Below are 25,923 nucleotides of genomic sequence, written 5' to 3' on the forward strand. Positions count from 1 at the left end.
CCTATGAAACAGGAATACACATGAGGAATGTGCTTCTTAAGTTCAATCAAGTATATGCAACCAAACTGGCAACACCTGCCCAAAAGCAAAGACTGGAAGGCAGGAAGGGACAAGAAAACTAGACAAATGTACACAGAGACCCAAGGTGGAAAGAGAAATGGGGAGAGTGCTGACACATTGCAGGAGTTGCAACTAATGTCACACAACAATTTGTATATGAAATTTTTGAATGAAAAACTAATTTGTGCTGTAAACTTTCACCTAAAACACAATTAAAAAACAAAACAAAACCAAAAAAGAATTATTCAGTCCTCAAAGGAGGGATGAGGCATTATGCTGAAGTAGTGGTGCTTTTATTAAGCTATATTGGGTTTCCATATAATCTTCTCAACCAATTCTTATTTACTAGGGGTGGGTTTTTAAATTTTACTTTTGGAAATTTTGTCTGTTTGTTTACTTTTTCCCTTATCTACTTCTGTATGTCCAGATCCTATCTATCTTCGAAGAGCCAACTAAAATGACAAATTCTACCTTTATCTACATTGTAAATTACATAATGATCCTCTTCATGTAGGTTATTTTTTATGTTCAGTATGTGAGTTTGCTGACATAAGATCATTTTACCCATTTTGTAACTCCTAAATCTAGGAAAAATAGTGTACACTAACCACATATATCGTGTAATTTTCCAAGTAAACAAACCATGGAAAAACCAAACAGATAAAAAAAAAACACTCTTAAAGAAAATAGGAGCAATGAGAACTCCATGTCCTGCTTGAAGGGACTGTATTGATAAAGCAACTTCGGAAGCCAGCTTGGCAGTATCTTGAAAAGCTGAAAATTGTCACCCTCTGTAACCTAGCACTTCCACTTTTAGATACGGAGTAACTCTTGTACATATGTGTGTGTTCAAGAATGTTCATGATGGCGTGCATGGTTCAAAACTGCGTGGACCAAAAACTGGAAACAACTCTAATGTCCATTAACAATAGAATGGATTAAAGGCTATATTCACACATCAAAAATAAATGATCTCACATACACAGTAACATGGTTGAACCTTAAAAACAAATGTTTATTGAGAAAAGCCAGACACATAAGAATACATTACTCTATGACTCCATTTATATAGATTTCAACAACAAACAAAAATAAACCATACATTTAGGGATGCATACACACAGGGTAAAAGCAAGGAAATATTGATTGTAACAAGTAGATCAGTAGTTATTTGCTGGAGAAGGGGTTGTACGAGCAAAGGGAGGCAGGAAGGGCTTCTAGCAAGCTCATTAGTTTTCTTTTTTGGTGTAGACACGGGTGTTTGCTTTATAATTTGTTAGTTTATATATTTATGTTTTGTGTACTTGATTTTGTGTATTACATTTTCAGTAAAAAAGGGTTTAAAAAGGAAAGAAAAGCCAAGGTTTTTTTTTTATTCATCTTTATTTAAAAACATAACCAGGTGTATCTTGGTTGTTCATTTTCTCTGGTTATCATTCACTCACAAAGTAGCCATTGAAGGCATATGATAAGCAATAGTTTAATGAAGTCATAGCATTCAAAGGGTACTCAAATAGGTACAGTATAAAAAATGGTAAAAGATGTGAGGCAGGACACACTTTAATACTGGTGCAGTGGCAGTAGCAGCTTTACAAATGTTTGTAGGATTTCTATAGCATTTTTCCTGTGAACCTTTCATCACACAAGAATGATCAAATCATTTAAATGACATAGTACATGGAGGCTTATGAATATTATAAACATTATATGTGCCTCATAAAATATTATTCTATTAAAATATTCACTGTATTCTCAATGATCATCCCCTTTATCCTTACATAAGTGTAACTAACAGGTAAAACAAAAACAAAAAATCTCAACTTTTACTAGAAGCAGATATGTCTCTTAACTTCTCTGTTTCATTTTCATCCATAAGTGCACTGTAAGCATAATGTGGGTCTCATAAACAGGACTACCTCTTAGGTGATAAACATTGTCCCCAGGTCTGCTTCCAGCTTGGTGACTTTCCAACAATGCTCTACATGGCATTTCAGAGGAATGTTTATTCTGTGGAAATACAGGCATTTGTAGAAATCTCCTAAAACATCTTTTTAGCCTAAGCTAGGCTGGGGACATTTTAAGGATATCATCTATGTAGCTGCTTTCTGTTAGGCTAGCTATACACACTAGAGCAACTCCAGTGAAGCTCTGAATCCCCTTATTTCCTGTCCATGAGGAGCTGTTATCCTTATTCTTGGAACTGCAGAGGAGGTTTTCAACATCAAAGCTAATCCTGTGCCTGGCTGAAGGTACAGTAATACCTACTGGTGAGCAGACAAGTACGGCAAGCTGGGGGCTCCCCAGATTTACTTGGCAACTTTGTAGGAGACTGGCTGATACAGTTGCCAGATAAAATATAGGATGCCCAGTTACATTTGAATTTCAGACCAACAATGAATAATTTTTTAGTATCAATATGTCCCATGTAATATCTGGGACATTACTTACGCTAAAAACATATTCACTGCTTAATGGGACATATTCATACTAAAACGTTCATATGAAATTCAAATTTGAGTGTCATATATTTTTATTTGCTAAATATGGCAACCTGAGACTGGTAAGAAGGACCAAAATCCCATGAGATGTACATTATTACAGTTTTTGAATCCACAGGGTGGACAAGGAAATAGACCTCACAGAGAACCTGCCCTGGACCTCAGGGAATCCTTGGCAGGGAATGATGGAAAATACCTGGCTCATTTTGAACTCCTCATGAAATTTATATTAATTCTGCATGAATCTAGACAGCAGATATAAAAGTAAGGAATATTTCAGATCTGAGCCAGATATAACTAACTAAGGTGCTGGAAATGGTACATTCTAATTTTTTAGGTCACTTTGGGTGGCTTTTTAGTTTAAGTTCTTTTTGGGAAACAGTTGAATTAGGACAAGGAATGGCCTTACCTCTTAATTGTAGTAAAAAGAAGTAATATCTAGTGAGTTTTTTTAATTGATCAAGCTACAAGTACACCACTTAATAAATGGATGAATCTTACAGGCTAAAATACTTTTCCTTTCAATTACCAAAGAGCCCCTACAGAAGGAAGACAATTAGTGAGGCCATTACTTTCCGCCATTGACTCTTCCCAAGATAAACGGGGACCAGGCTATTTTCCTAATGTCATACTGTACCTAATACAGTACAAACTAGTTATCTCTCCAACCTAAATTGGACAATTCCAGGGTAAATATCATTTTGGAGATTCCATTTTCCCATCTGGTTATTTTACAGATCACACAAACTAGAAAATATTCAAATACCCACATTGTACCACAGTATGTGTAGGGTCCACACACCTAATTCCTCACATGGAATTAAACATTATACTATATTAGTATAATAATTTATACATACCCTACTACATCTTTTAAAAAAAAAAAAGGATTTGGAACGGTTTTATCTGTGTACTTTATAGATCTTCACGCGGAGTCAGGCAGAGTTGACATTAGTTTTGTTCATCAAAGCTGGTTGTAGAAGGTAGTTGAGTTTGAGCTGGGCTTCTGGGGTGAGCCAGCTATGAAAAGAAAAATCCCATTTAGAATATGAATTATGTTCATACGAACATGAATTATAAACCCAGATTTTGTTCAGGGCAGCAATGCGTCCACGTTCTAAAATCCACATTCCCCAGCTTCCCAGCAGAAGTTCCTGGTCAGCTTCCTTAAAGGGGTGAGAGGTGGCTTAGTTGACATACCCTTTGCCCTTCCTCTTCTTGTTTGGAATGTGGACATGAGGCTTCAGAAAGTGTTGCCATCCAGGCCATGAGGATGAAAGCAACACATGAAAGATGCAGGAGCAGTGATAACACGGATGCTGGTGACATGGTAAAGCTGCCGCACCCTTTGTGGATTACCTACTTCCCAAGAGTAAGAAACACAAGCCCCTATTTGGTTAAGCCACTCTAGTCAGGTTACCTGCAGTCAAACACAAAACCTAACTGATACATTTGCTTCAGAATTAAAGGAAAAAAGGAAGCCTAAGCACTGGGTGGGAGAAAGTAATTCTAACAAGTTTTTACTAGACATTTTCCTAGTAAGTGGATTTGAGGGGAGCACAACGTGCGGTGTTAAGTTTTAGCTGTAATTTTTGTTGTTCAATATATTGGTTTATTATTCATTATATTTTTATCTGTTTCCACAGTACCCATTTCACTGTACCAGTTATAGAGTAGGGCAGGAAGGATGAGGATCCTAGAGCTGAACAAAGGACCTGGCTTAGTCTCTCAGGGAGGTGTCCGCCCTCTAGCCCTGTCCTTAGCAATTTGCGGTATCACCAAAGATCTGGATCTTTGTGGATCTGCAAGTCCTATTGGAATGCTCCAGGAAGAGAGAGGAGGAATCTGGTGGTACCTCAGGAGCGCAACACCCAGGAAGACCATATTGATTGGCAGGAGGGGAACCAAGCTGTCCACTAGGCACTGATTTTAAAGCAGGAAAGCTAGGCAAAGACAGTATTGGGGTGGGAGAGCGTTGTGGGGACTGTGGCACAGGCAGTGAAGCCTGTGGTGTGTCTCCATTGCCAGAAGAAGGAAGTATAAGCTTCATAGACAAAGAGGCCAGCAGCCTTTTGTCCCAGCACCCTAGTAGGGGTGGCAGAATGATGGCTGTTTCTCACAGGTCCAGTGGTACAGGCTACCAGAAAGATGACCAAGACAAATAGGGTTTCAAAGAAATCATAGCAGGGCCAGCTGATCCACTGGATTTTGGTGTGTCAGTCATATATGCACATAACAAAGAAAAAAGCTGTCAAGACTTTTTCCTACAGCCCTGCATGCTCTGACTCCTATCATGATCTTTCATCCTTGTCTTTCACCACTATCTACCTTGCTATGTTACAGCCACACAGGCTGCTTTTCAGTTCCTTGGGTAGGCTATGACCCCTCCACTCATATGGAACCCTCACAAAGGCTGTTCTTTTTACCTGGCACTCTCTCCGCCCTGACATCCACGGTAGTAGGCCCTTCCCCATACTCCACATGTACCCTTCCCAGTTAATGCCTATTCATCCTTCAACTCTCAGTAAGCATCAGCACTTCCTAAGGGCATCTAATCTAAGGACACTCTGTAGATTGTCCAGGTTACATTAGTTCCTGTGGGTTCTTTTCCTTCACAGCACTTGACTTCAGCGTGAAATTATACACATACGTGAGTATTTGATTAATGTCTATCAACCCCACTAGACTGAAAGCTCCAAGATAGTAGATCTGTGTCTGTTTTTGCTTACCACTGTATCCCTGGTGCTCTACCACAGTGCGTGGCATATGAGAAAACCTAAAAAACCAAACCCGTTGCCATCAATTCTGACTCATAGCAACCCTACAGAACACAGCAGAACTGCCCCATAGGGTTTCCAAGGAGTGGCTGGTAGATTCTAACTGCCCATCTTTTTGTTAGCAGCCACGCTGTTAACCACTACACCACACGGCATATGGGAAAAAAAAATATCAAACCCATTGCTGTCGAGTTGATTCCGACTCATAGTGACCCTAAAGGACAGGGTAGAACTGCCCCATAGGGTTTCCAAGGAGTACCTGGTGGATTCAAACTGCTGACCTTCCGATTAGCAGCTGTAGCTCTTAACCACTATTCCACCAGGGTTTCCTTGCATATAGGAAGTGCTTAGTAAATACTTACAAAAGCAATTAATAAAAATCAAACTTTCATTGCTAAAATAGAGATGATAATCCTAGCGATCTCATAGAATTTTATGAAACCTAAATATGAAAATGCTTTGCAAGTATATCAAAACCAAAAAACAAACTCATTGCCATAGAGTTGATTTCAACTCATAGTGGCCCTATAGAACAGAGTAGAACTGCCCCATAGAGTTTCCAAGGCTGTAAATCTTTACAATAGCAGACTGTTGTATCCATCTCCCACAGAGCGGCTGGTGGGTTCAAACCACCGACCTTTTGGTTACCAGCCAAGCGCTTAACCACTGCACCACCAGGGCTCCTCTGCAAAGTATTAGGGACTATCAAAAAGTACTCATACTATTAAGAATGCTTCTTTAGATTATGATTCTAAATAAATGATTTTGAAGAAAAGGAAATAAAATTATTATTTTTTAAAGACTTACCTGAAACTTTCTCCTCAAGGCCCGGGTCATTACTGGGGTCAGTCCAGCTCCTGTGTCCAAATTTTCTTTATTGGTAAGAGGGGTTCCACCTGGGCTTCTGCAAAGGTATTGCAAACATTAGAAGCTGTGTTTTATACCCACTTTTCAAATGGATTTGAAAGCATGAAAGTAAGAGTGTATACCTCTCTACATCGACTTTTCTAAGTAGTTTCCGTAGATCTATTTGGCTTTTACCAGGGGTTCTGATAAAATAAACATAGAAAAGTCAGATTGTGCTAGATTTTGCCACTTTTCTAAAAGCAAAACAGTCACTTTTACAGGCAGTTTCCTACAAAGTAGTTCTGTTCATTACATTAAAAAATGGCAGTAGATGCTGATGGGAGAATGAGGTAATGCAACCATTCTCATAAGTAATACTTCTTGACTCAGAAATTACATATATAAGAATCTATCCAAGGGAAAAAGTCAGCTATATACACAGACAATGGGCAAGAATGTTCAGGGAAAAGTTATAGAAATGTCTACATAAAAACTCAAAAGCAACCTAAACATCTCAAAATAGGATGTTATTAGAATTTGAAATTTACATACAACAGACTACATAGATTGAAGAAGTGAAAATGATGTTTCCAAATAATTTTTAATAACATGGGGAAAAGTTCATGGCACATTAAATGGGACACACAAACACACATACCATATTCTCTTGACTCCAAGCCATGCTCATTTTTATATTTCTGAAATCAGGCTGTTTTTAAAATTCTGGATAGTATTTCTTTTTACCCTCAAATCTGTTATTAAATCAAAAATGTATCTTTAGGTAGAGAGAAACTTGAAATGGAGGCAATAGAGTATATGCCCAGAGAAAGACTAAAAGGATAAAGATAATATGTTAATAGCGGCTATCTTCAATGATAGAATTATTTGGATAATTTTTATTTTCTTCTTTAAACTTCTCTGTAGATCTCAACTTTTCTACAATGAGCATATACAAGTTTTCAAGTCAGAAGGAGGCAAAAATTTATTCTTTTAGGTAGTGGTAGATAGAGCATATTACTGTGAAGTTTCTTACATTAAGACATTTGTGACTCGAGTCGATAACACTTTGGAGTTAGGTTTCAAGGTAACATGCTGCAGGTCAGAGACGGTAACTAGAGGATTCTGTGTCTTCGGTGATACTACAAGCTTTAATCACAAAATGAAACATTATTAAAAAAACATTTAAAAATGGCATTCAAAATTTAAACATGCTGAAACAACAAGTATTTGAGTGCTGAGCGTGTGTAAGACACATCTACTACTCTACTCAATTTTTATTTCAAAGCTTTGAAGTATGTCTCTACTTGTTTAGACTAATAGTTGGTAGCTAACACTGCCTAATTAAATAATTCTGGGATTCACACATTTTGTTGAGGAGATCCAAAACTACTAAAATAAATCATCAAATACTTTTCTTGGAATGACTTCCATACATAAGGTTTATGCTTATTTTCTATAAGGGAAAAGCCAGATTAAAAGCTAAAAGACTACTCTCAGCTTTAGTGCCATCTTGTTAGAAACCTCTGAACCATGACACCCAAGTAGAGGAAGAAGCGAATACACAGGTTGAAGGGCAAAAGAAGAAAGATGAGGCAGAGAGTAAAGTACTAGCATGTGTACCCATGGAGGCCACAACAACAGGAATATGGAATGCCAGAGGCAGGGGACATTGGTACAAGCTGTTGACTGCATGCTACTATCTAGAATTGCTCTCTCAATGGATCTAGAACTTTCATTACCATCCAGTCACGGCAAATACCTGAGAGACCCACCTTCCTTGTACCAAACCAATCTCTTTTGATCCTTTGCCCTGGATCTCTGATATTCTGGACTAATTCTGTTCTCAGTTGTGGCTGAGTGTAACATGTGCACAATAAGTCATCTCTTCTGCCGTATTAGCTGAAGAATCAAACAAACAAAAAAGCTAAAAGACCAAGTATATAAGTACATGGTCAATGCCATACCTTCTTCCTCTCATCAAAACTTTGTGTCTTCTTTAATTTCACAGTCAGTAGATCTTTAACTGTTATCTGCATGGGTCCAACTCGTTTTAACGGTCCGGCCTTAAAATACACGCAAGGTTAGAATTCATTTGGAACCGCTATATCTAGTCAAATGCAAATCTGAATCTAGTTTTTAAAGACTTAGAATTAACAGTGTGTGCTCTTATTTACCCTACCCCCCCACTGCCATCGAGTCGATTCTGACTCATAGCGACCCTATAGGACAGAGTAGAACTGCCCAATACAGAGTTTCCAAGGAGCACCTGGTGGATTCAAACTGCTGACCTCTTGGTTAGCAGCTGTAGCACTTAACCACTAAGCCATCAGGGTTTCCTATTTACCCTAGGAACCTATCAAATTGTGTCTACTCAACCAAGAATAATCCTGTATTCAATACCTATGGATGCTGAGGCTATTGAAAAGGTATTCATCAAAATTTAAGGCTTTGATAATAAATAATAGATGAACTAATTCCCTGCAACTATGCATCTTCCCCAGGAGTCATTATAATAAGGCAGAAGTTGAAGGAGTTGCTCAGATCAGAGCGAGGTTTTGCCTGAATCACCTAGAAAAATTACTCTTGCTCCCACAGAGCAAGAATGTATAGTCAGAACAGCTTACATTAGTCAAATGTAACAATAGGCTCTACATTTAACTTAGATAGGTATTTTAAACTAATTATATTTATAATAAAAATTCTACAGATTTTTAAACAGGGTGGTGCCTATTTTAGTGATTCACAAATATTCAGGTCTACTTGGTAGACAAGGAACTATAATGAAGATTGCTTCTCCAATCTGATAAATAAGCTTTATCACTCACTAAGCAAACTACTGTTCTTAATTTGGTTTCCTAGGAAAGTTTTCCTTTTTGTAAAAAGGATATGCTGAGAAGCTAATAGGAATCTTCCACTCTACTGGATTTAATTCATTTATGCTTTTCACAAAAGAAAAACACTTTCATTCCTAATTCTGGCTTTTGTGAGTTTCTAGGGAAATGAGTTTATAAAAACACCGTAACTGACATAATTAAGATATGAAATCAGAAGACCATGTAGCCTTTCTGTCAAAGGCCTAAGCCCAGCCTTAAAAGGCCATGTGGCTGTGATCATGTATTACACACTGTTAATAGAATGATTCCTACCTGAAGTGATTTACTGCCATCAGCTTTTCTGAGCAGCAAAGGTGCTACCGGTGGTGGAGGAGGTGGCAGCGGAGGAGGTGGAGGTGGTGGAGGCGGTGGTGGAGGAGGAGGAGGAGGAAGATGGCTGGCTGGTTGGGGCAGTGTGGGAGGAAGTGCAGCTCGGGATTCCCCAGGGGTGGTTAGCTCACAAGCAGGCACAGTTGTAAGTTTACCACTCAAGTGACACATATAACCACAGCTTGGGCAAGAAGAATTTTCTGAGACAGTCTGGAAGAAGACATTACATTTGGCAAATGAATGAGTTAATCTGGTTATTGCAGCTGACAGCAATCAAAATAATAAACAAAAAAAATCTGTTGCTGTGGAGTTGACTCCAACTCATGGTGACCCTATGTGTTTCGGATTACAACTGTGCTCCACAGTGTTTTCGATGGCTGATTTTTTGGAAGTACATCACCATGCCTTTCCCCCAAAGCCCCTCAGGGTGGACTTGGATCTCCAAACTTTCAGTTAGCAGCTGAGTGCGTTAACAGTTTGAACCACCCAAAGACTCCAATCAAAATAATAACTATCATGTATTGAATGCATTCTCAGAGTATTTCACAACATTTTCTCATTTAATTATCACAAGGCCCTTCACTCACTCACATTCACTCATTCATTCACTCAAATATTTGTTAAGTATGTACTACGTGCCAGGTACTGTGGGTACAATGGAAGCTCTGTCCGTTACTTCATGAAGCTTACAGTCTGGTGAGAGAAGACAGACATTAAGCACATACATGTTGTTAGGTGCCTTCGAGTTGTTCCTGACTCATAGCGACCCTCTGTACAACGGAACTCACACAAACACACACGTACTAACAAAACAAAAGAATAGTGCAATAAGAGTAAAAGTATGCTATGGGCATGAATAGCCAGTGGTCCTGGTGTGGCATGTTGTTGTGCCATCATGTCATTTCTAACTCATAGCCACCGTATTGAACAGAGTATACCTGCCCCATAGGGTTTCCTATGCTGTGGTCTTTACAGGAGCTGATCACCAGGTCTTTTCTCTAGCAGAGATGTTGGAGGGTTCAAAGCTCCAGCCTTTCGGTTAGCAGCCAAGAGGTTAACCATTGTGCCACTAGGGCTCTTGGCCTGGCATGGGGAGTGATATTTAGCCATGATCTCAAGGATGAATTTGGGACTTACCAGGTGAAAGGTGATGACGACTAGGGGAAAAAAGTTCCTGGCAGAGGGAAAAATACTTAATGCAACCAAGAACACAGTACATTCAAGGAATTGATGAAATGGCCAAGGGACATTATAATGATGACCCTATCAAGATAGTATCATCTCCATTTTCTAGATGATGAAACTGAGGCCTAGAGAAGTGAGGTGACTTGCCCTTCTCCTCCTTTGTCTAGTTCAATTTGAGGTACAAATTCTGACAGCAGGGTTAGAATTCCAGAAGCTTCTCTCCAAGTCAAAGAGCACAATGTTGATTCTATGGGTTTTAGACATTAAGATAGGGAGGGGCCTTGCCTCAGGGAGTTTGGGACAAGAGTGGATACTTACATTTTTTTCTTGCCTGTATCAGTCAGGAAAGTAGAAACCATCTTGAGTATTTAAAATGGGAGGGGGAGGCACAGGACTGGAGTCACCATGAGTAGGCAGCTGACAACAACATAAAAGTCTTTTCTGCCTGGCTTTTGAGATGCTTTTAGATCACTTTTCCCTACTGCAAAGTTCCCCTCCCTGAAATACAAAAATCTTTTCAAATAAACTCTCTCCTTCCCAAAGTCCAAATTTGTTTTTAGTTTGACAATACCAACCTTCAGTGCTTCCTGGAGCTTGCAGAATTCACTTTCTAAAACGCAAAACCGGTGTTTTAAACTGTGCAGTTCTTGGCGGCAGATGCGGGATGGAAAAATGGTGTCTTTCAATACTTCTAAACTCTGAAATTCAGTAATAAACAAGCCTGAATTCTATGAACAATATAATAAGGAGAAAAAGGAAAGTGGTTTTATGTATGTTGTATAGAACTGAAGACAGAAATGACTACGTAATTTCATTTTACTTGAGCTTAGTGCAGTGTGACCGGTAACTTTTACGTGTGGCCTTTCTAGCCATGAACTTGTAACTCCCACCCAAGTGACTGGGCTGGACTGTGTGACAGGGTAATTGTGACCCACCAAAGGGATTGGTCAGTTTTGCCATCTGGCTGGACTTGAAATGAGCCAGGGCCAGAAGGGAGAAGATACTACCACCATAAAGGATGAAGAGCTAGTGTGTCCTTGGGACCCAGGAGCCCTGTGCAAAGATGCTCCTAGAACCAGGAAACAGAGAGAGAGAGAAAACTGTAACATTAAGGGCAGCAGAGACCTGGCAGCAGGAGACTGGTGTGGTGGGGTTCCTGGCCCACATAGAAAGAAAGCTGAGTGCCTTGGGGCAGAGACCTAGGCCAGGGAGAGGGATGCTTGGAAGCACAGCTGGGAAGAGGCTGTCTTGATGGAAGAACTGTATCATAAGTGTTCCTGAGCCTGAACTGTAACTGTTACTTCCCTAATAAACCCCGTAATGGTGAGTATTGACTGTGAGTTATGTGTGGCCATTGCAATGAATTATTGAACCCAGCAGATAAGTAGAGAGTGCCATGAGAGGGATGAATGATGTCAGAATTGGTAAAGACGGCAGAGAGAGGAGGCATGTCTGACCCCTGCCTCATAGGAGTCAGCCTTGGGCTGTTGATCTTGATTCTCCTTCCCCTTTGTGAAGTCAGAGGAGGTTCAGACACTGCCTCCACACCGTTTTTACACTTAGACTGAGTGTTTTGCTGACCTGAGCATGCACACACGTGAACATACACACCAAGTGTACAGAAAAACAATATTGCTGAAAACAGGTGTGTCAAACCCATACCTGGGCTATGCAGTTCTGGCACCAGCTATATATAGACCACACTCTATTTGTCCAAAGTTTTACTGCATCTTTAATATTGGTAAAATTAAAGTTACAGGTTGACCTGAGCCAGCTTCTGCTATCGGGTATATCTGTTGGAGGAATGACCAGTCTGTAGGAGAAATAAAATAAAATGAAAGAAATAAAAAACCTCTGAATTAGAATAATAGCTTCTAAATTAAACTAGAGGCTAGTTTTATAGTATTACTCAGGAGCAGAGACTTCCTAAAGTCAAAGTCTCCATTGAATTCTATAATTCAGAGATTCATTCATTCAACAAATATTGAGTATCTATTATGTTCAAGGCACTAGGGATTCATGAAAAATAAAACAGACAAAAATTCTGCCCTCATGGAGTTTACAGTCTCATGGGGAAGAAAGACAGGTAAATAAACAGCAACATATATGGTATGTTAGATAGTGAATAAATGCTGAGGAGAAAAAGAGAAAGCAAGGAAAGAAGAATGTGAAATGGTGGATGGGGATGCCATTTTAGCTAGGGTAGCCAGGGAAAGTCTGACTAAGAAGGTGGCTCTTGAGGAAGAAAAACTAAAGAAGTAAGGAAGCTAGCAATGTAAATATCTGCAGAAGAGCATTTCAGGTAGAAGGAATAGCAAGTGCAAAGGCCCTGAGGTAGAAGAAGCCTAGGTGTTTGAGGAATAGGAAGGAGGCCAGGGAAAGACTGGGAAGATGAGGTCAGAGTATGATCAGGAAAGGTCTTATGCATCATACTAAGGACTTCCATTTTTACCAGAAGTGAGATAGAAAGCCATTGGAGCATTTGAAGTGGAGGAGTGACACAACATGATTTTTAACAGGCTCACTTTGGCTGCTGTGGTGTAAACTCACTGTAGAGGTCAAGGGTAGACACAGGAAGACCAGTTAGGAGGCTTTGATAACAATCTAGGAGAGGTATAGAGTTAAGGTTGCTGCTTTTAGAGGGCAAGTTTGGTTTTTAATTTTTTTTTTTATAAAGATAGCTATAACTACAAAGAAGTGTATAAAGTACAGGTTATTGTAAAAATCAACATCCATGGGTTTCTGGACCATAACAGTCTTTCAATAACACATTTAAACTGGGAGTCCCAAAGATTAACAAATGAAACCAAAGCATAACCACAACTAAGATTTAAATTCCAGTCCTAGGCCCCTTCTTTCATCACTTAGTTATCAGATTTATAGAATTAAATTGACCAGGAAAGAAGAAAATAGTTAGTGCACAGCTCAAACACAGTTCTTGGTGATTTTTACTTCATTTAAACCCCTAAGCTAGGATTGCCACAAAATACAGGATGCCCAGTTAAATCTGAATTTCAGATAACAACTAATTCTTTAGTATAAGTATAATCCAAATATTTCATGGGGCATACTTAAACTGAACTAGATAAACTTATTTATCTGTAATTCAAATTTAACTGGGCACACTGTATTTTTACTTACTAAATCTGGTAACTCTATCCTAACGTGATCAGCTTTCTCTAGTATTTTCTCTGTCCTACATTATGATTTACCTTTCTGGTGACTTTGGGGGAGGAGGAGGTGCAATTAGCTTGGACAGAAATCTAGAAGCTTCTTTTTTCTTGAATAACTTTTTAGCTTTGGCTTTTTGCTTCCTTCTTCGTTGCTTGAACTTGGACATGATTTCTATAGAGAAAAACATTAAAAAAATTTTTTTTTTTACTGAAGAATAATTATACACAATAATAATACATGTGCAGAAATCATGCAGTATAGCTCAATGAACTATCACAAAGTGAATCCACGTTTGTAATTACCACTTCAGTTAAGAAAAAAGCCACTACCAGCACACCATAATCCTGTGAAGCGGAGAAAAATTTAAAGCAAGATTTAAACTATCACTAGAGAGAATTTTGGAAACTCTGGTGGCGTAGTGGTTAAGTGCTATGGCTGCTAATCAAAAGGTTGGCAGTTCGAATCCACCAGGAGCTCCTTGGAAACCCTATGGGGCGTTTTTTCTCTGTCCTATAGGGTTGCTAATAAGTCTGAATCAACTTGATGGCAATGTGTTTTTTTTTTTTTTTTTTAGAGAGACTTTGGCTCTGGCATAACTTTGTTTTGCTTTTCTTCATTAAATCAGATGAATTGCCTTTTATAACAGAGAAAATGACCATAGTTGGTTTATGGGCAGTTATTAAAAGGCAATGGTTTCTTAGCCAGAAACATTTACGAAGGAAGGAACAAAATTAACCATTTAATGAATGCCCATTTACTTTTAGGCACCTTCACATACATTTTCTTAGTTCATCTTCACTATGCTGAAAAGCGGCACAGTGGTTAAAAGCTCAGCTGCTGATCAAAACTCCCTTTGGAAGTTCAAATACACCAGCCACTCCTTGGAAATCTTACGGGGTAGCTCCACTCTGTCCTGTGGGGTCACGACAAATTGGAATCCACTCAACCGTAACAGGTTTGTTTTGTTTGTTTATCCTGCAAAGTATTACCGATGGCAAGGAGGGTTTTATTCCCATCTTTACATAAGAATAAATTAAGTTTAGAAAGGTTAGACGATCTGCCTGATGTAAGGCAATATGGTATTAGATACAAATTTGTACTTCTCCAAACACCATGTCCTTTCTAATACACTGGGGTGCAATTAGTAGATTAAATTGGTGATATACAATGAAATAACAATTACCCCCAAATCCAATGTGTGAGTGTATTAAAACATATATTTTAAAGCATTTTTAACATTATTTTGTATATTTTTATTTTAATTCAGATCCTTTTCTGAAGAAAATTAAGTCAGAGCTAGCTTGTGTTGAAGCTCCACAAAGGCTTTGCTAGCTTTAATTGTTGCTACCTGAGGAACAAAGATGTTGCTGTTCAAGTAGCCTACTAAAAATGGACTCAAGGTCTGAGCTCCTCCTGGGCCTCCATCCCTTCAAACTTACATTTGAACAGGAACAATCTGCCATTAAAATACACATTCATTCTGGTCTGGTGCACTCAGTAACCTTCCAGCACTTGGTATGCAGCTCTGCACTTTCTCTGCTCTCAGATTCCCCTTGCTGAAGAACCTTCTCCAGTCCGACTGCCAGTTGGAAAAACTGAGAAGTGGCTGGGTTCCAGCCAGTTGTAAAAACTGAGAAGTGGTAGACTCGCAGAGGGCACCCCTAATGGCAGTGGGGTGACAGTGCATGTATCTACAGCTCTCCTGCTACTACCTTATTGGACTAACGGTCAGGTTCTAAAATAACCTGAGCATTCTTAATCGTTCTTAAAGGCTTGGGAGATACACCAAAACAGTGGGTGACTCACCTTTACTATATCACTTTCCCTTCCTGATAAAATAATGAAAGAAGGCCAAGTCGGGATTATTGTACACACAAGCAAGTGGAGACACAGGACAAACATTGCCATGGAGTGATTCTGACTCATGACGCCGCCACGTGTTACAGAGTGGAACTGCTCCATAGAGTTTTCTTGGCTGTAATTTTTAGGAAAGCTGGTGGCCACGCCTTTCTAATTTGGCACCGCTGGGTGGGTTCCAGCTGCCAGCCTCTGGGTTACTGTTGTCGTTGTTAGGTACCATCTAGTTGATTCTAACTCATGGTGACACTATTTACAAGAGAACAAAAACACTGCCCGGGTCTTGCACCATCCTCACAGTCCTTGCTATGTTCGAGCCCATTGCTGCAGCCACTGTGTCAATCCATCGCTTATCCTTTCTACCTTACCAAGCATGATGTCCCTGTCCAGGGCCCAGTCCCTCCTGATAACATGTCCCAAGTACGTGAGACAAAGTCTCACCATCTTTGCTCCCAGGGAGCACTCTGGCTGTATTTTTTCCAAGATACACTTGCTCTTCCTTCTGGCAGTCCATGCTATATTCAATATTCCTTGTCAACCTCATAATTCAAAGGCGTCAATTCTTCCTTGGCCTTCCTTATTAATTGTGTAGTTTTTGCACACACATGAGGCAATAGAAAATACCATGGCTTGGGTCAGATACACCTTAGTCTTTAGTAGTACAAACTGTGCCACCCAGGGACAAGGGATGTCTAAAGAGTTTTTTTTTTTTTTTTTAAGACGAAAGTATTCTGAATGAAGATATATAGGAAAGCTTCTCAGGAAGCAACAATCTTGTGGTTCCCTGAAGAAAAAGGTTACCGATATCAAAACCTTTGCTGTTGTCCTACAGGGTTGCTTAGAGTCGGAGTTGATTCCGACTCTTACAATCCTATAGAACGGAGTAGAACTGCCCCTCAGGGTTTCCAAGGAGCCTCTGGTGGATTCGAACTGCTGACCTTTTGATTAGCAGCTGAGCTCTTAACCACTGTGCCACCAGGGTTCTAAAGAAAAAGGTTAAACCCTCTTCAAATTCATGCCCAGGACCTGCTATGGAAAAGTGCTGCTTATAACTTCTATCCAGGGCCTAGAGTTCACCGGATGGGACCCCCAGAATCTGAGACTCCCGTGGCAACCTCCCCTTCCTTGTCCTCCATTTGCCCTTCACAGCCCTCCCTCCTTTCTGTTCCCTTCTTCTCTCGATATCTTTTTCAAGGACTGAACTGCTTCCTGCTTCCCTTTTTCCTATATCAGCTAATCTGTAAGTTATGAAAATACACTTTAAAATGGAGCTGGACTTTCTGGTTAAACTTGTGGGTCGGCTTTATCTCCACTCTAATTTTGGGCTGGAGTTGGCATCCAGTGCTATGAGTCAGAAGCAACTCCACAGCAACGGATTACATTTTTGGGAAGCTTGGGAGCCAGTTGTTAAACACACACACACACACAAAAAAATTAAACACAGCCACTGTTAAAATTAAATTATATAAACTTATAATCAAATTAGCCATATAAAAAACAAAGTATTAAATATTCAAAACTCATCACTTCCTAATTATTTTAAATCATTTTACTATAATCTATGCCCTTGAGGTTGTTTATGTTACTTTGTCAGCATGGCAGAAATACTGTAGAAAGGTGTATTACTGCTAATCTCTTCACAACTCCACAGGCAATGACTTTACACTGGAAGCTTAAAACTGGTCATGGTGGGAATATTTACATCATGGAAATTGTAAAACACTACTACAAATGAGGGTTTATTTATTAGTTTGTCAAGAAAGTGATGACGAAAATGTTAATAATGCAAATTAAATTTAGAAGTGACTTGTCTATGGTTGTTACGTTGTGAGTAGCACAAAAAAATTCAGGAAATATTCTCCCAGTATTCGAAAACTAATCTGATTAAGCAAAGAAGTTGCTCCCATCACTGAAGGGAAGTCCAATGTAATTGTTTGGTGTTTCACTTTTGTCTTACTCCATAAACAAAAATATCAGCCAGTATTCATATTAACCCAATGCCATCGAGTATTCATATTAGGACTATACTTATTTGTAACTTGCATCCCTAGGTTTGCTATAGAAACAAGAGTTTTATAAAATGAACAATGGCATTTTGTGAGAATTAATTGGCTATATGGAATTTACAATAATGAGTTCTATATATTTTATTGTTCTTTATAATAATTATATTATTATCACTTTATATCAGTAAAATTTATTAAAAACATACATGTATATACATAAATGTATATTTATGTATGTATGCATATATGTATGAATATATATGTGTGTGTATATATGTATATATTTGTTAAACATTTATTAACACACTACTACTTCACTCCCTTCTGAAACATCATGAAAAAGGCACTAAGGGAATAAGAAAGACATAAATCCATAAGGACAAAGGCTGGAAACAGAGACTATAGTAGATAATAGCTGTCATCTAAATATGGAAAATGGAAAGGAATGAACGAGTGGTAACTGACTTGACAGAGTAGAGGAAAGCTGAGGCTTAACTGCCTGAGATACCAAAAAACTCAAAACCAAACCCACTGCCGTTGAGTTGATTCTGACTCATAGGGACCCTACAGGGCAGAGTAGAACTGCCCCATAGAGTTTCTAAGGAGTGCCTGGAGGATTCAAACTGCTGACTTCTTGGTTAGCAGCCATAGCACTTAACCACTACGCCACCAGGGTTTCCAACTACCGGAGACAGGGAAGCCAAAATGAAGCAAGCCAATTGCCAGAACCCTGGGAAGATTTGAGAGTTGATAAGCCCTTGAAGGCTAACCAAAAGATTGGTAGTTTGAACCCATCAGCTTCTCTGAGGGAGAAAACACCTAGCGATCTGTTTCCGTAAAGATTACAGCCTAGGAAATTCTACGGCAGTTCTGCTCTGTCCTATTGGGTCACTATGAGTTGAAGTCAACTCAACAACACACAACAACAAGAGTAACCCAGGAGTCCCTGGGTGGTGCAAATGGATAAATACTCAGTTAACACTTAGCTGCGTGGAGGTTGGAGGTTTGAGTCCACCCAGAGGCACTTGGAAAGAAAGACCTGGTGATCTACTTCTGAAAAATCAGCCATTGAAAATCCTATGAAACACATTATCTCTCTGACACACATGGGATCACCATGTGTTGGAATCAACTCAGTACCTCAGAAGGTTTGAGGTAGGGCTAAAAATAGGATTGACTGAGAGTTTCATAAGGATTAGCTAAACCTCTGGATCCTGTCCTCAGTCCTTGCAGAAAGGAGCTGCCTCACCTTCATGTTCTTTTTCCGCGTCCTCCCCAGTAGAGACAGACAAGCTTATTCTCTGAGAAGTTGAACCAGGAGGCTCTGGATTCTGGGGCACCAAGCACAGCAGGATCATGTGTTGCCATACAGAAGACAGGGAATGACCCAGAGCTAAAAAAGTCACTTTTAGTCCCCTGTATCAGCTCAGTTCCCAGAACACAGGCTATCAGGTTTACTACCCTGCCTCAAGCCTCCCACTCCCCTAATACAGGAGACAAAGATTTCTCTCCAGAAAAATTGTCTGACCCAAGAAAAAAGACCTATAGATATTGGTATTTGGGGTCTCCCTCCCAAAATGGGCAAGCCCTTGACCCATTATGGAGAAAGATGCGGCAGTCTGCTTCTGTAAAGATTACAGCCTTGGAAATCCTATGGGGCAGTTCTACTCTGTCCTATAGGGTTGCTATGAGTTGGAATTGACTCAGTGGCAATGGGTTTGGTTTTTTTTGGTAAAACATATGGATAGCCAAAGGTTACCAATCATTTTAGGAAAGTCTATAACATAAACAGCAAAATAAAGAGAGAAAAGAAGCTCAAAGGAAGTGCAAAGAATGCAGGAAGCAGAAGAAAACATCAAAAAAAGTAACATCTTCAGAAAATACACTCATGAAACAAGAAGGATGAGAACATTCTTTTGAAATGAAAAAATAGAAATAAAAAATGCGATAGAATAGCTGGAAGATAAAGTTTTAGAAGAAAAGAACACAGAAAATGAAGAGGATGAGAGAATTTTATCAGATACACAACACAAAAACATTTCCCAGAACTGAAGAATTTGTATTTCCAAGCTGAATACTCAGTATCATGAATTCCAGAAGATCTACAGAGGTATGCATCATTTAGAGAACAAAGAACAGAAATTCTAAAAGCTACCAGAGCTAACAAACAATCTACATACCGAGGACTGAGAAAAAAAAAGGCATCAAACCCCAACAACAACAAAGGAATTTTGAAGGAAAGTGTTTTCCATCATAGAACTTTGTATCTGGACGAATTATCAGTTAAGTGTGAAGGCAGAATAAAGATAAACAATGGGATTTTCCAAGATGATGGTGAAGGGAAATTCTAGGAAGACAGCTTTGTAATAGGCCTACAACAGGAACAGCAAACATTTTCTGTAAAGGGCCAGATAGTAAATACTTCAGGTTTTGCAGGCCACATGGAACCTGTTGAAACTACTGAACTTTGCCCTTGTAACACCAAGCAGCCATAGACAATATTTAAACAAATGAGCACGGCTGTGTTCCAATAAAACTTGATTTATGGTCTGATATGAGAATTTCAATGTAAATTTCACGTCACAAAATATTTATTATTTCATTTTTTCCCATCTATTGAAAAAGGTAAAAACCATTCTTAGTTCATTAGCCCTACAAGAACAGTAGTTTGCTGATCCCTGACTTAGGGTACAACTGGTAAAGACTGGAGCAGGAGAACAGAGGACTTCAGGAACAGTGTCTCTATGGAAAAAAGAAATACATAAATTACTCAGTGTGTTTGACTGTTCTGAGTGGAGTTTTACTGTTCTTCTATTGTGTTGGGGTCAAATTAGTGATAAGCGCTTAGAAAAATAAGGATATAAAAATGGCCAGCAAAAAACTTTTATAAGGAAAGAAACATAATCATAGTAACATAATATCATTGAATGGTGAGTTTTGATTTAACCAAAAATGGTGATGTGGGTATAATGGGAAGACAGAAAAAAAGTAAAACTCAGTAGTTGTCTAAATTTATATAGTGTCTAAAATTGAAAAAAAAAGAAATTACAAAATGGTAGAATATGTGTGTTATTTAGAAACGTGGAGGTAATTACCAGAAGAAACAATTACAAGAGTTGATATTGTTCCTTTAGGGAATGGCAGTCAGAATTATGGAGGGATGAGACCTAGAATTGCTATTTTAAAGAATTATAATAAGCCTTGGAGTATTATTTGACTTTTAAACTTTGAAAATTATTATTAGCTGAAAAAATAGAATACCGCCATTCTGAAATTGGGCCATCTCCTTCTAGCCTTTCCCTGGTGGTTGTTTCAGTGCCTATGCATTCAGGTCTCTAAAGAGTTCTACACAAACCAGTGTATGTCATTTTGGAGATTATTTTTCAGTGAAAAAAATCTAGAAACTAAATCATATTTTCTTCTTTCCCTCGTGTGTGTGAGTGTGTGTGTGTGTCCTGGACTCTGGATCCCTGTTGATAAGATGAATAAGATACATTCTGCCTCATAAGAGTTTAGAGTTAAGGAGGTAGGTAAGCAGAAAGTAAACAAGTAATTTTAATACAATATGGTATGTGTTACGGTGGAATATGCACAGGTTATTAATGGGGAAATAGAAGAAGGGAATGTAATTCTTCCACAAGGGTTGGAGAAAATTTCTGGAAAAGATTTTGCCTAAACTGAGTTTTGAAGGAGGAGCTAGGCTGTGGGGTGGGGGAGTACTCATCCCAACAGAGTGAATAGCATGAGTAAAGGCATGGAAATAGTTATTAATAAGGTATATGAGAGCATCCATAGACAGAATTTGGGGTCACTAGTGCTGGAAACCCTGGTGGTGTAGTGGTTATGAACTATGGCTACTAACCAAAAGGTTGGCAGCTGATTCCACCAGGTGCTCCTTGGAAACCATATTGGACAGTTCTATTCTGTCCTGTAGGGTCGCTATGGGTCGGAATCGACTTGACAGCAACGGGTTTGGTTTTTTGGTTTTAACACATATGCTGCAGTATAAAGTTTGGGTAAGTAGCAGTAACAGACGAAACTAGAAGGTGGGCGAGGACCCAGTCATCTGGTAGGCAATGGAGAGACAATACCAGACTTTAAGCAGGAGAGTGTTGTGCTCAGATTTGTATTTTGGAAAGACTACTCTCAAAGCATTGTGGATGTTGGATTTGTTGGGGCCAAGACTGGAGGTAAAGAGACCACTTGGAAGACTACTGCAACAATCTAGGCGAGCAATGATGAGGGCCTGACTATAGGAGTGATAGCAGGGTATATGAGGACATCTAACTATTCAAAGTTAGAAATTCAGAGGATGCTAGAGAAATATGCTAGATACTAGAGAAATATTGGAATCCTAAGTGTATAGGTAGTAGGCAAAAGCCACTAGAAACCATCCAGAAAAACATGTAGAGTGAAAAAACTTGTGAGCTGATCACTGAACTCTGAGAGACACCATGTTTAAGGGGTAGGTGGAGAAGGAAAAGAAATGATCAGAAAGGTAGAAAAGAGAATTAAGAGAGAATGGAAGCCAAAGGAATAGAGGGTTATAAAAAAGAGGGTGTGGGCACAATGTGAGGATGAATCAGAAACATTTCTCTGATTAATTTGTTCTGTCCTTTCTCCTCATCTTCCCTCTCCTTTCTGTTTTTAACTTCAGTTGCCCTCACTATCTTTCCTCTAGGTAGTCCTGTTTTTGTCTTCTACTATAGTCTATTTCCCTTCATTTTTTTATTTTGAAAAATTTCAAACTTTCAGAAAATTTGCAGGAATAGTATAATGACCACTCATACCCATTCACCTAGATATTCGCCAATTGTTAATTTGCAATATTTAAGCTCTCTTGCTATGAGTGAGTGTATAAGTGTTGATGTTAGGGATTGTCAAGTCAGTTCAGACTCATAGCGACCCTATGTACAGCAGAACAAAGCACTGCCCCCCTTGCACCATCCTCACAATCGTTGCTTTGTTTGAGTCCATTGCTGCAGCCACTGTTAATTCATCTCATTGAGGGTCTTCCTCTTTTCCTTGACCCTCTTGCTTTTTCCAAAATATGTGAGATGAAGTCTCGCCATCCTCCCTTCTAAGCAACATTCTGGCTGTACTACCAAGACTGATTTGTTCATTCTTCTGGTAGTCAACAGTATATTCAATATTCTTTGCGAACATAAACATATATATATATAAATATATACATATATTCAATATTCTTCACCAACATAAAAAAACCAAGCTTGTTGCCATACAGTTGAGTCTAACTCATTGCCAACATAAATATATAATATATAAATATATGTAAAAATATATATAAACATGTATAAATATATATGCATGCATACATATAGAGTTATATATGTTTTGTACATGTTTATATATAAATACATGTTTATGTATAAATGTATGGATATTTATATATTATTATATATATGTACAATAGATTCCACTGTCTCTTACTTCTCTTTTCTACCTTTCTGACCATTTCTTTTCTGTTTCCTTCTCCACCTACCTAACCCTTACACATGGTTTCTCTCAGAGTTTGATGATCAGCTCACAGGTCTTTTCACTCTACATATTTTTCTGGGTGGTTTCATCCTTTTTAGTGACTTTTGGTTTATCATCTACTGGATAAAAAATAAAATTCCTGAGCATGCCTGTCAAAGCTTATCACAACCTAGCCCTAAAGGCTTTTTGCAGCCTCATTTCCCCTAGTGACTAATAGTTTGTACTTCAGGTATACCACACACCACATACTTTCTTTATGGTCTTACCAGTTGTTCCCCTTGTTTGGAGGTATCCTCCTTTAGGTCAATTTATACCTAACCTTCAAGATTCTGTTACTTTATCTGACAGATATTTGTTGTGTGTTTATATCTACCTAGCACTGCACTAGGTGCTGGAATATAACTGTGAACAAAACCAACATAGTCTCTGTCTTACAGAATTTATCCTGGCTGAAATGTTATCTTTCTCGTGCTTCTATTGTACTCTGTACACACCCTTAATATAACATTTATCACATTGCATTGCAGTTTTTGTGTGTTTGTCACTCTGCTGGACTGTGAGCTTTCCCAGGGTAGGATAAATTTTATTTTATCTTTGCTTCCCTAGCACCTAGAGGAAATCCGGGTGGCGTCGTGGTTAAGTGTTACATCTGCTAACCAAAAGGTCTGCAGTCTGAATCCACCAGGTGCTCCTTGGAAACCCTATGGGGCAGTTGTACTCTGTCCTATAGGGTCCCTCTGAGTCGGAATCCACTCTATGGCAATGGGTATGGGTAGCACTTAGAATATGTTGTTGTGTGCAGTCCCATAGCGCCTCTACAGGACAGAGTAGAACTGCCCCATACATTTTTCTAGGCTGAAATCTTTATGCAAGCAGGCTGCCAGGTCTTTTCTCCTGTGGAGCCACTGGAGGTATTAAACAATGTTTTATTCAATAAATAAATGAAAGAAATAATTCCTGCCAAGTGTTAGCTAGCAAGTGTTCTGTCTTTCAGTTAAAAAATATGGTTTAATCCAAGTAAATTTTGGGAATCTCTTGTTTAGGGAGGTTGAGTCATTCCACACCTTCATTCGGTCAAAGGATGACCCAAACTATTTTCCAACAGGAAGATGCAATAAGCAGTACAGTAAGAATTACAATCAGTCTGCAGGAGTTGGCACTGCTGCTTCTATTAAAATTCTACCTGGTGATATGAAATGTGCTTTGGCAAGGGATACTTGCAAAGCTGAGGCAACAACGGAAATGACAGTTGCTTTTCATTACCATCTTCCTGAAACATATTTTTATGGAGGTCTGTTACACACTCCCCCCACCCAAACAGCCTTCAGTTAATCAATTTCCATTGCCAGTTCAATTAGTTCCTTCTCGAACATCCACAGAACTACTTCTAGTACTTGCTTATATTTAATTTTACATTTCAGGTTGTGCAGAATTTTATTTTCTAGTTCCTGTTTTGTTTCTCTAAATAGATTATCCCAAAAACCCATTGCCATCGAGTGGATTCTGACTCATAAGGACCCTGTAGGACAGGGTAGAACTGTCCCATAGGGCTTCCAAGGTTGTAAATTTTTATGGAAGCTGACGCCACAGCCTTCTATTGTGGAGCGGCTGGTGGGTTCAAATCGCCGACCTTTCGGTTAGCAGCCCAGCTCTTTAACCACTGAAGCACCAGGGCTCCTATCTAATGAGACTACAGCTCCCTAGAGCCTCGCCCAACACGGTATTAGTCACATAGTAGACGGTACACTTTAAAAATCCACACTCTCACGGAACGTCAGAGGATATTAAGACTATATTAAAAAACCCGACACACTGCCGTGGAGTCGATTCCAACTCATAGCGACCCTGTAGGACAAAGTAGAGCTGCCCCATAGAATTTCCAAGGAGCGGCCGTAGCTCCGCGTAGTTCTCAACCACTGCGCCACCAGTGCTCCAATTAAGGAACAGGGTAATGCTTCTGTGAAGCTTTAATATGCATGATAATCACTGGGGGTGTGGGTCTTGTTAAAATGCATATTCCGATTCAGTAGGTCTGGGTGGAGCCCAACAACTTGCTTTTTAAACAATGGCCCAAGTGATGCCGACGCTGCTGGTCCATGGACCACAATTTAAGTACCAAAGATGTAAAGGAATGTGCAAAAGGAAGGCAGATGCCTTGCTCCAAAACATATTTTCTGGAGTGATAATTAAATAGCAAAATATGGTTAGGGTGAAGCCAGGCCGAGCATTTCCTTCCCAGCCTCAAACCTCCCCTTTCCCGCTCTGTCTCCCCTCTCATTACGGCCAAAGCCCCCACCTCCTTAAGCCCTAAGAACACAAGCAGAAACAGGCCCAGGTACGGAAGACATGAGCCCAGGTAACAAGGGAAGAATCTCCGTGCACTTACTAGTCTAAATGCCCGAGGATTAGATGTAGTCTCCGCTGCGGTCTCTCCCAAGCCACAGGGAAATTTTCAAAATTAAATCCTTGTCAAGGAGGGACCAATCGTAGCCATGGTCTTTCCACGATTCGCTCACAGAGAAGCAAAGCCTGGCTTGTGACTGGCTGAGATAGCACCACGTTCTGACCAATCAGAGTTGAGACGCCCCCGGCATGAATAAGGGGAAGGCGGGAGGAAACGGGCGGGGAAGCGAAGAGAAAAGAAGGCGTGTCCATGCCATCTACGGTGTCTGTGGAAGATTTTGTGTAATTGGCTGGTGCTTCTTCCGATGCACCAATCGCAAGGTCTTCTCTGCGGAGTCCTAACTATGAAATTGAAAGTGGCGAAGAGAAAACAGCCAATGAAAAAAAAGTGTACAGCAGCCAATCCTCCTGCGGC

General features: G+C 39.4%; 1 protein-coding gene across 1 annotated transcript; it reads right to left on the bottom strand.

Annotated features, from left to right (window-relative positions):
* Positions 1 to 1,368: 1,368 nt before the first annotated feature.
* On the bottom strand, positions 1,369 to 25,605 carry PRR11 (proline rich 11). The gene is made up of 10 exons (XM_049861208.1): positions 25,492 to 25,605; positions 13,782 to 13,914; positions 12,232 to 12,382; positions 11,145 to 11,267; positions 9,328 to 9,594; positions 8,146 to 8,244; positions 7,215 to 7,327; positions 6,325 to 6,384; positions 6,143 to 6,239; positions 1,369 to 3,578 (listed from the first exon to the last, which is right to left on the bottom strand). The coding sequence occupies exons 2-10, from the start codon at positions 13,907 to 13,909 to the stop codon at positions 3,510 to 3,512; spliced, it is 1,107 nt and encodes a 368-aa protein (XP_049717165.1). The 5' UTR covers positions 13,910 to 13,914; positions 25,492 to 25,605; the 3' UTR covers positions 1,369 to 3,509.
* Between the last annotated feature and the right edge of the window lie 318 nt (positions 25,606 to 25,923).

Source organism: Elephas maximus, chromosome 19, assembly GCF_024166365.1.
Source record: "Elephas maximus indicus isolate mEleMax1 chromosome 19, mEleMax1 primary haplotype, whole genome shotgun sequence".
In the NCBI taxonomy this organism is placed as follows: Eukaryota; Metazoa; Chordata; class Mammalia; order Proboscidea; family Elephantidae; genus Elephas; species Elephas maximus.